The sequence below is a fragment of the Lactuca saligna genome, chromosome 3 (genome assembly GCF_052625555.1).
Source record: "Lactuca saligna cultivar CGN05327 chromosome 3, ASM5262555v1, whole genome shotgun sequence".
NCBI classification, from domain to species: Eukaryota; Viridiplantae; Streptophyta; class Magnoliopsida; order Asterales; family Asteraceae; genus Lactuca; species Lactuca saligna.
In genome coordinates this window covers 161,884,013-161,894,787 of record NC_136419.1, presented here as the reverse complement: position 1 = coordinate 161,894,787, position 10,775 = coordinate 161,884,013, and the positions used below count along the sequence as shown (strand labels likewise).

Below are 10,775 nucleotides of genomic sequence, written 5' to 3'. Positions count from 1 at the left end.
ATAACATGATTTAGAAGGCTAAAACATGAGATCTAGGAGTTTACACCCCAAGGTGTTCTTAGGCGGTAAACTCCCGAAACGAAGCCAAAACCGACACTTGTGTTATGATAAGGCCTTAGATGCTTATGTATACATGTTAGGGACAAGAAAACAACCACAAATCACCCAAGTTTGGGGAGTTCATGGCCCAAGAGTTGCTTAGGCCGTAAACTCCCTTTTCAAGCTCAAAATGGTGATTTAAGGACTCTAAGACCTTAAGGCTTTTATCTAGACTATTTTCCCATGAAGTATAAGGCCTTAAACACATCAAAAGACACAAACAAAAGTGAGTTTACGACCCAAGTAAATCTTAGGCCGTAAACTCCATAGAACTGGACAAAAGGGTGTTTTCAAGACACCTAAAGCCCTAGACCCCTTCATGGAATTGTTTCCCACAAAAATGAAGAACTAAAGTACATAAAAATCACTCATCAAAGTGAGTTTATGGCCAAGAGAATGCTCTTGGGCCGTAAACTCAAAAGAGTGGCACCAAAGTGTGCCTAAGGTCCCCATTTGCTTTAAACAATTGCCTAGAACATATCCTTCAAATGCAAGAGGCTTGAAAACAACAAAAACACCATATACTTAGAGTTTACGGCCGTAAACTCTAAGGGGAATGGCCTTAGGGCCGTAAACTCTTAATTGGAGTACTTCTAGACCTTAAACCCTTCCAAGGACTTAGCCACTAAGTTAGAATAATTCTAGAAAGCATTTGGGACTTCAAAACACACCAAACACACATGTTTGGGAGTTTACGGCCGTAAACTCAAGAGTTTACAACCGTAAACTCCATGTGTGATGGTTTATGGAGAGTAAATTCTCATATAGGGTCCTTTGGAAACCCTAAACACAAATACCCTGTCCCACAATAGCTTAGATGCAATCCTTAAGGCTTAAAACACTTATATAAAGTGTTTATTATGTCTAGGATGTCTTAAACATTATCAATTAGTCATTTAAGTCTAATTGAGTGCATATATGTGTGATTATATGTTCATTAGGATCGTAGTGTGTGCACAAGTCATCGCTTGACACCTAGCCATCCTATACCGTTCAGTTCATTCCAATCACCAACTACAGGTGAGTTCATACCCCTAATCAATGTTTGAAATGAATTTAAATGCTTTAAAGGGGGGGGGGGGGGGGAATACAAGTAGAAACAAACATGTTATTAAAACATTGTTATGTATTTTATAACTGTGTTTGTCATTTAAACAGATTTCACATACTACAAAATGTGATGCATGAAATGGTTTTAAATCTTAAAAACGCATTGTTATCTATTGTTTTACCTTTGAAATGTATATTAAAATGACATCAAGTCATTGTTAATTATTGTTCAAAACCCATAAGATGTCTTATAAAACCATTTTACATTATTGAACTAAACTATGCATGTATACTTATATTCTTATATATGTATTGATGTTATAGTTTACAGTTTTCATTTAGTTTCTCACATCCTTGAGTAGTAAGAGTGTATAAACCTACTTGAAAAACCAATTACCTTCAAGTAAATTATCATAGGGATAATTTGGAGATATCAAACATAATTCCTATTACAAGGAATCACACAAGAGTCAGTTCACTCATGAGTCTATACCAGTACATTACCTGATACATGAGTACCATTACATTTGATTACATGATACATGAGTACGTTTACATATACTTACATGATACATGAATACCATACATGAATACTATTACTTAGATACATTATCAAGTACTCACTTACGTGGATACTTGTACCTAGAGTTATTAGGAAGATTTATACGTACCTTCGGTGTAAATTTCCCTGCCTATCCCAGTTCAATGGGATGTCTATACGGGACTAACCATTCCGGAACCCAACTGTTAGCAACACTGGGTGATGAACATCTACGGATGTCTAAGGTTGTTTCTGATATTAAGAGTCAGTTACGGAACTAACCATTCCTCCATCTCCTGTTGCAACAGAGGATGAGATGAAACTCTTCGGATGATCATTAGGTTAACGCTATTATGGGATTAACCCCCCTTCCACCCTGCTGCCGCTACAGAGGGTGAGTGGACAAATCTTCGGATGTTCATTAGGTTATATAGGTCGACTTAACCCTAGTACCTTGGGATAACAGTTACATATGATGTGTTAGTCCTAGTACCTAGTGACAACACTTACAGTAGTACATTTTCCTGTTTACTTTATTTTGTGATTCTTTCACATAAATGATGAGTTAGACTAAGTACTTTAGTACTAAACAATTAAATGAAAACTATCATTTTACTTACAAAACATTCGGGTCTTGGTAGAAGACTACATCTCAAACTGATAGGAAATAAGGGATTTTCTAGGGTTTTTCATACGTACATCAACACTTTCATTTAACGATTTACATGGCCTTTATAACAGATTTTCACAAACAAGGTAATGACACTTATATACTTATGAATTCACCATCTTTAAAGTTGATACTCGCTTTCAAAATAACTTGTATTCTTAGGTCGTCAGTAGACAGGTACGGAGGCCAGGTTTTGAGAAGATGGAGCAGACAAGTCTCGTCTTTTATTTTGATTGTATATTTTTGGTGTCTTACTACAATGAAAGTGTCACACCCCCAAACCAAGGATGGCGGAAACGTCTGGGGGTGGAGGACTTCATGTAGAGTATCACAACAATGAGTATAATAGTGCTCAAAGTAAAAACAACCACCATAAATATAATTGCAAAAGTTACACCAAAGTAAATGTTTACATCTTTCAAAAGCAATTACATTATGATGACAAAATAATTTGTTGACGGTTTAACGTCCCATCCTCAAAGCGATGAAGTTTTCCTGTTTCACTGATTCCCTGAGAATACAAGTAGTTTTAAAAGTGTCAACACAAAGGTTGGTGAGTTCATAAGAGTTTTGTTTGAAGTAGAAACCGTTTTTCCTTGTAAAATCGATATAGTTTGATTTCCAGAAAATCCAATATTTTCTTAGTTAAGTATGAATAGAAATAATCCTACATGATGCATTAATGAACCTTAGAGCAATCCGTAGAGTTCCTCTATAATCGTCCAGCGTATAAAAGTTATATAAGGGTTAACTTAGATAAAACGTTGAATATAGTGGGTCTGCCCCAGGTCCACAACCCAACGAGGAACAGGAGATGAGGCGGGCACCACCAATTCTAGGCCAATCATGACTAAATTCTTATATGACTCAAACATATACGCTCAGCAACTATAGCTGAAATCTAACAATTCTAGAGGAAATATAGTTTTAATATCATAATAACTTTGTATAGAGACCCGACGTTTTGTATTTGTACCCATAGAGATAAAAGGTGATTTTAAATCGACATAAAACTCATTTAGGTTTTAAAAATAAAATCCCGTAAACTTATGGATTGTTCCCTATGTGAGCCGTTATAATCATACTATGACTATGTGAACCTGCCACGACGTTCTCAGTGTCGCGAAAAATGAAATGACATTTGTCACCCGTAGACCTGCAGATCCCACTGTAGCTAGCAGCGAGGTGTGGGGTGTCAATCCCAATATAGATCTATATACAAGTATCACGTTCTCCCTCCAGGAGATTCTGATTATAACTACCAGGAATTATATCCCGCACTCGGACGTACGGGGAGAGAGATAGAGAAACTCACAATATAGGATAACAAGTTTACGTGAAATGTGTGTGAAAATAAATATTTCTTGTATGAATGTACCCTTCTTGTACGAGTGCGTAGAGTGATGTATCATAAACTATACCTATTATAGTTTATCTAAAATGTATGTACTATGTATGAACTCTTTTATGGAAAAGTATTAGTGTAGTGAATTTATCGAACTCTTTTCATAGTTTAATAGTGCGTGTTCCAAAATGAATGAATAATATTTAATATGAATGTTTTAGTTTCAGTCTATAATGATAAACTAGCAAGAAAACTCATTCAAATATTAGAACTTATGATTATACACTTTGCTCAACATAATACAAAGTGTTATGATATTTACATGCTGTTGGCAAAATTTAGCAATTCTGCCCTGTTTTGGAAAAATCATAGAAAAATCATACGAAGTCGAAAACTAGATCCGTAAATTCTGAGAGTTCACAAAATGTGTCTAGTTTGCTCATAATTTTTATCACAATTTATAATGACCTCTAACTTGGGTGAAAAAGTCCATAATCACAGACTGGTCCGGATTGTTGTTTGAAATGATAGGCAGTTTTGTAAAAATCACCATAAATTGTAGAAAAATCGTATGGAGATGTGCAAGTAGTCATTTTAAAGCTAAAAACTTGATCTATTTGCACCTTGTACAGTTTTGAAAACAAAAATAGTTAAGATGCCCAAAACAGTCCGTGAATGGAGTTGAACTTTTCTGATGAAGGCTGTTAGAAAAATCTAGTTATGTTCTTAGTGTCTTAACTTGTATTCCCCCCCTGAAAACTTGAGAAAACATGAAAATGTAGGGGTATGAACTCACCTTAAGTGATTTCAGTAGGTAAGTGTTGAAGAAGGAAAGTGTTCAACCCAAGAACACTTGAAGAATCACTTGAAGATTCGAAGATCTAACACAATTATGAGAGAGTTTGTCTAAGATATCCATGATTTGAGTGGTAATAAACGAGATAATCACAAAGAGAATGGATTATGCTTACCAAATGTGGAGGAAAAACTCGAGATCAGCCCTTGAATCTCGAATTTCTAGAGAGAGAAAGTGAGAGAGGAAAGAGTTTGATCTTCTTGTGAAATGAGAGTAAATGAGATGATGTGAGGAGAGAGGATGAATAATCAGCCCTCAAAAACGTGGGAGGAGGGATAATTGAGTGTAAGGGAACATTGAAGTGACATAGGTAAGGTGGGGAGGTATGGCTGGTCATAGAGTGGGTGTGGGGTGGTTGCTTGTGATCATACGTCTTTGGACTCAAAAGTCAAGAACAATGTCTTATAATAGTCTATGTGTGTGTATCTCTTTAAAAATTCTGCAATTTCATCATTTTATGACCCCCATTTGCGAAGTTGAGTATTTATTTCCAAAAATGCGAAACTCCAGGGACAATATTTGAAATCTTCTGTTTTCTTCCCCAATTCGCATTCTACTGTGAAATACTTCGCATCTTCATTCTTACACCCTTCGCATCCCTTCGCATTAATCACCTTCGCATTTTATGACCCCCATTTGCGAAGTTGAGTATTTATTTCCAAAAATGCGAAACTCCAGGGACAATATTTGAAATCTTCTGTTTTCTTCCCCAATTCGCATTCTACTGTGAAATACTTCGCATCTTCATTCTTACACCCTTCGCATCCCTTCGCATTAATCACCTTCGCATTTTATGACCCCCATTTGCGAAGTTGAGTATTTATTTCCAAAAATGCGAAACTCCAGGGACAATATTTGAAATCTTCTGTTTTCTTCCCCAATTCGCATTCTACTGTGAAATACTTCGCATCTTCATTCTTACACCCTTCGCATCCCTTCGCATTAATCACCTTCGCATTTTATGACCCCCATTTGCGAAGTTGAGTATTTATTTCCAAAAATGCGAAACTCCAGGGACAATATTTGAAATCTTCTGTTTTCTTCCCCAATTCGCATTCTACTGTGAAATACTTCGCATCTTCATTCTTACACCCTTCGCATCCCTTCGCATTAATCACCTTCGCATTTTATGACCCCCATTTGCGAATATTAACCCAATTGACTTTGAATTGACCAGAATATGACGGTTGTCACAGAAAGAAACACACATGTATTAAAACTTTACTTATAATGCAATGGATGGTGTTGTTGCTTGTTTATTATATTACACTGTTGTGATACTGTACATGACGTCCTCCACCCCTGAACGTTTCCGTCGTTCGTGGTTTTGGGGTGTGACACCTGGAAGGCGAAGGCGTAACCGTACGCTTCCTCGATCGATGATTATGATATCTGGGAACTTTGATATTTAAACTATTTGGAAACAAATTGTGTAACAGCCCAAAATTCAAGCCCGAAAATTTCATTTTTGAATTAATAAAAAACAATCTAACTGAGTAACTTATGTATACAATGACCTGCCCTTTAATGTTAAATTACCGAGAATACTCTTCAGGTAAGTTGACACTTCTTCTTCTCCCTTTCTTCCTTACTTCGAATGTTGATGTCCCGTCTCTTTTGCCATCGTTCATGGCGTTCACCTCCATTCCCACTCCATCAAAGTTCTGGCTTGCTGAAACCCTCACCGGTCTACGTCGACGTCGTTGCCATCCATTGACAAAGACATCCACTTATGTGTTAGAGATGACCGACTTCTTATGTGTTGGAAATGTAATCAAAGCATTTCCGGTTAGTATTTGTTCTTTTTTGTCGGGTGTTCTTATGCTTTGAACAATTTTTAATGACGTTATAGCAATTCTAACTTGGTTCCGTATGACATTAAGAAGACTTAATTTGGGTTTGTTTCTATGTTTCTCAACTATGCTTAACTGTCACTTCCCGGTGTTCGCGGGCCAATACCGCCGATTTGGAGCCATCTACCGTCGGCTTGGAAGTATGTCCCTACACCGGAGGTAAGGTTCAAGGCCTCAAATTGTGGGTTTTTTTTTTGTTCTGTTGTCTAATTTTGGATGATTATTTCTGATGACTACCGGCCACCACCATAGAGATCAAATCCTTTACAACTCCAAATCCCTAAATATCATAATAAATTCTCATAGGTTTAATGTTTATAACTTTGACCTTTTTCGTTTTCCTTTAAGATTTCCCCAAGTTTAATGCCTTATTTAGGTGCTTCAGAGCTCACACTCTTTTCAAAGTTCATCCTTATAGTGACTTTTAGATCTACTGCATCGACTCTAATTCATGGATTTGCAATTGATTGATAATATGTCTATTTTAATAAATAAATCAACAAAATATCTAGCGTAAACTTCTTTCACAAACGATATAATTGAAATCCGTACTTCCCTAGTTTTATTTTAAAAGCGTAGGTTATACATTATAAACACTTTGCTTTGATTTTATGTACGTTGACCAGTCTTTAGTTATCCAAATACGCAGTAAATAGAACATCTTTACATAGATTTATTTTAGTATCCACTTGGGTCGGTGCAATGGGTCATGGTGGCCCAGTCCGCGAGTTGTGGCGGGAAACCCTAACACGCTCTGCTTATTTTCCCGCCAAAAAGTGCATACAAGCATTCATTCATCTGCTTCCCCATCAAAACGAATTCACTTCCAGTTCTGCAAAAAAAGAAAAAAAAACTTGAGGAAGGCATTAGCTAGCCAACAATATGGATTCTTTCGGCGGCGCATATTTCACCGACGAGAAAGCAGCGAAGGTCGAGAATATCTTCTTGGAGTTTCTTAAGAGGTACCGCATCAGGGTTTTTTCGTGTAGATCCAAAACATATTGATGCAATTCATGTTATTTGACAAGTTTTGGTCTTTGCTTTTTTTATTATCGTTACAGTTTTAGATTGGATGCCAATTCGAGGGAACCGTTCTATGAATCGGAAATCGAAGCAATGAGACCAAACGAGTCCAACACCATGTTCATCGATTTCTCTCATGTTATGCGGTTCAACGATGTTCTGCAGAAAGCCATTTCTGATGAATATTTGAGGTAAACTTTCTTGTTTCGAGTGTATTTTTAGTAACAATTTTCGCAAGACTTTTGTGTACTGAAATTGTTGAATTGTAATACATCTTTCAGGTTTGAGTCGTACCTGAAGAACGCATGTAAGCGGTTTGTAATGGGACAAAAACCCACCTTCATAACCGACGACAACCCAAATAAGGATATCAATATTGCATTTTACAATTTACCTGTCATAAAAAGGTTAATTTTCTTTTCTAATATCAACTGACTACCACTTTTACCACCATTTAGTTTGAAGATTTCAAATTTTATATATGTTTGTGTACAGATTGAGGGAACTGAGCACATCTGAGATAGGTAGACTAGTATCAGTTACAGGGGTGGTGACTCGTACTAGTGAGGTCAGACCAGAACTCCTTCAGGGAACTTTCAAGTGCTTGGATTGTGGAACCATCATCAAAAACGTTGAGCAACAGTATAAATACACCGAGGTTTGTTGTGTATTTGTTTATGGTTTGACATGTGTTGGATTTTCAAGTTTGTGCTTACTGGTTTTATTGGTGTTTTTTTCTGTAGCCCATGATATGCATTAATGCTATGTGCTCAAAGAAAGGAAAATGGGCACTTCTCCGACAAGAAAGTAAATTTGCAGATTGGCAGAGAGTCAGGATGCAGGAAACATCAAAGGAAATACCTGCAGGATCCCTTCCTAGATCATTAGATGTCATTCTTCGCCATGACATTGTTGAACAGGCTAGGGCTGGTGACACGTATGTAAATTTACACTTTTTTTAGAAAGATGTAGAAAATAACTCAAGTTTTGTGCTTCACTTTGCAGGGTGATCTTTACTGGCACTGTGGTTGTGATACCTGACATTTTCGCATTGGCAGCTCCCGGAGAAAGAGCTGAAGTTCGTAGAGATGGTGGTAGTAAACGCGACACCACTGGCACTGTTCAAGAAGGTGTCAAAGGGCTCCGGGCTTTGGGAGTTAGAGACCTTTCTTATCGCCTTGCCTTTATTGCCAATTCAGTGCAGGTTTTTCATTTTTGATCATATTGCGATCAATTTCTCTTTGTGGGACTAGTCTATAACGTTGATTCTTTGTTCAGATTTGTGATGGGAGAAGAGATGCTGACATACGAAATAGGAAGAGGGATGCTGAGGATGAAGACAATCTGCAATTCACGGTTGTTGTTCTGTCCCCTTTTTGACCCATATTCTCTAAAGTTATAGTATAATTCAACACTGTAATTAAAGTTTACTTATCCTATATATATTTATTTTTATCGTTATTGTAGGCGGAGGAGCTAGCTGAGGTTAAACAAATGAGAAATACCCCCGATTTTTTCAACAAGCTTGTTGATAGTATGGCCCCTACTGTTTTTGGTCATCAAGACATCAAGCGAGCAATTCTGCTTATGCTTTTGGGCGGAGTTCATAAGTTCACCCATGAAGGGATCAATCTCCGTGGGGACATCAATGTTTGTATTGTTGGAGATCCCAGTTGTGCTAAATCTCAGTTTCTCAAGTAAGCGTATCTTTTTAAATCTTGTTTTATGGAGTAGAGTTTCAATTTTTTTTTATTTTTCTTTTGTAGGTATACGACAACCTTAGTTTCAAGATCTGTTTACACATCTGGGAAATCTTCCTCTGCTGCTGGATTGACAGCCACTGTTGCAAAAGAACCAGAAACCGGAGAGTACGCCTTTATCTTCCTCTCCTTGGCCTCGTCTTCCCTGACGATGCGAGCGTTTTCATCCAGCTCCTTCTCTCTGGACTGTTTCCTCACTAAGCTGACAATCGGTTCTTGATCATCACTTTCATCACTGTCGTCAACAATTTGTTTGGCTTTGCTTTGAGCACTCAAACCTGATGCAGGAACAGGTGTTGGTTTGGGTGCTTTCGGAGGGATAAGTGATGAAAATGGAAGTGATTGAGCTTTGGAACTCGGAGGGGGTTTCGATTGAGCTGTGGGCTACTTTTCTCCCCCTTGTTTCGGATGGTCCTCCTGCTCAGTAATGCCTTCAATATGGCTAAGCAGGGCAAGAGCAGGAGCGAGCTTATCTGCAAGAGTACGCCTCACCAAATAGTTAAGAATCGGATCATGGGCTTCGATAATGTTAGACAAAGCTCCATGGACATCTGAAACACAACTCCTGACCATAGCTTTCTCAGACCGAAGAGAATCGAGGAGAGCTGATGAGTTGCTAGAGTAAGCTCGGAAGATTTTCGAGCAAGCTCGTCCTTTGTGGTGGATTCGGCGGCAAGAGTGGCTTGAAAGGAAAGAAGACGATCCGCAACCGAAGATTGAAAAGATTGATTGTCATCTTTGAGTTTCTGGCGGAAGCTGGAAAATTGGTCTTTTCGGTTTCGAAAGAATGGACCAGCTTCTCCACAACGGTGCGAATCTTCTTGGTGTTTGTTTCTGATGCCGCCTGCAAAGACTCCAGCCAGATCTGGGCGTCTTGAAATAGTTTTTCGACTTTTTCGGTCGCAATAGCACTAGCCTTTGTGGATTTATCAATAGCAACAGCAGCTGAGCTGATGGAGGCTTCGTGTGGTTTCGAGAGAGATTCCACCATTCCCTGAATGGCAGCCTCCGAAAAGTGAGATGTTGAGGAAGAGGAAGAAGCCACAAGATTGTCAATCTTCTCGTGGAGTTCCTTGATGTGCTTTTTAGTAACTGGAGCATCATCATCATCATCACTTTGAAGTTGGTAGGGTTTGTAGTAGATGGAATCAAAAACCGTATCCTCCCCTCCCAAAAAGGTTTCGGTTTCAGCAGATGGAGTGGGAGATAAGGGTGCGGTGGGTGGTTCGGTAGTGGTAGTGGGTTCGGGAACGGAAGTGGGTTCAAGTTGTGAAGTGTCAACCCTCGTATCAGATACGTTGGTTGGAATCTCACTGGTGGTAGTTTTGGTGGCTTCTGTGAAGAATGGTGGGGGAATGGAAGTTGTTGTGGTTGGAAGAGTAGTAGAGGTAGTTATGGGGGGAATAGAAATAGGGTTAGATATGGAGGGAATGGAATGGAGGAGATTATGACGGGAATGGAAGAGGTTATGGTGGGAATGGAAGAGGTGGTTATAGGAGAAGGAGAAGGAGGTTTTGATGAAACAGGTACCTCATGAGCAGGCGCGTGAGGAGGAGTTTCGCCTCTAGCCGACTCATC

General features: G+C 38.5%; 1 protein-coding gene across 1 annotated transcript; it reads left to right on the top strand.

The window, feature by feature from the left end:
• The first annotated feature begins 7,230 nt into the window (after window positions 1-7,230).
• LOC145037414 (DNA replication licensing factor MCM6-like) lies at window positions 7,231-9,432 on the top strand. The gene is made up of 9 exons (XM_078986066.1): window positions 7,231-7,376; window positions 7,476-7,628; window positions 7,719-7,844; window positions 7,933-8,095; window positions 8,181-8,374; window positions 8,443-8,641; window positions 8,716-8,793; window positions 8,905-9,134; window positions 9,204-9,432. The coding sequence occupies exons 1-9, from the start codon at window positions 7,297-7,299 to the stop codon at window positions 9,415-9,417; spliced, it is 1,437 nt and encodes a 478-aa protein (XP_078842192.1). The 5' UTR covers window positions 7,231-7,296; the 3' UTR covers window positions 9,418-9,432.
• Window positions 9,433-10,775: the final 1,343 nt, after the last annotated feature.

Excerpts from the sequence above, each read along its gene's own strand:
- LOC145037414 (XM_078986066.1), top strand. The coding sequence starts at position 7,297 with ATGGATTCTTTCGGCGGCGCATATTTCACCGACGAGAAAGCAGCGAAG. Across the intron at positions 7,845-7,932 it reads AATTTACCTGTCATAAAAAG|ATTGAGGGAACTGAGCACAT; the intron begins GTTAATTTTCTT and ends GTTTGTGTACAG. Across the intron at positions 8,794-8,904 it reads AAGACAATCTGCAATTCACG|GCGGAGGAGCTAGCTGAGGT; the intron begins GTTGTTGTTCTG and ends TCGTTATTGTAG.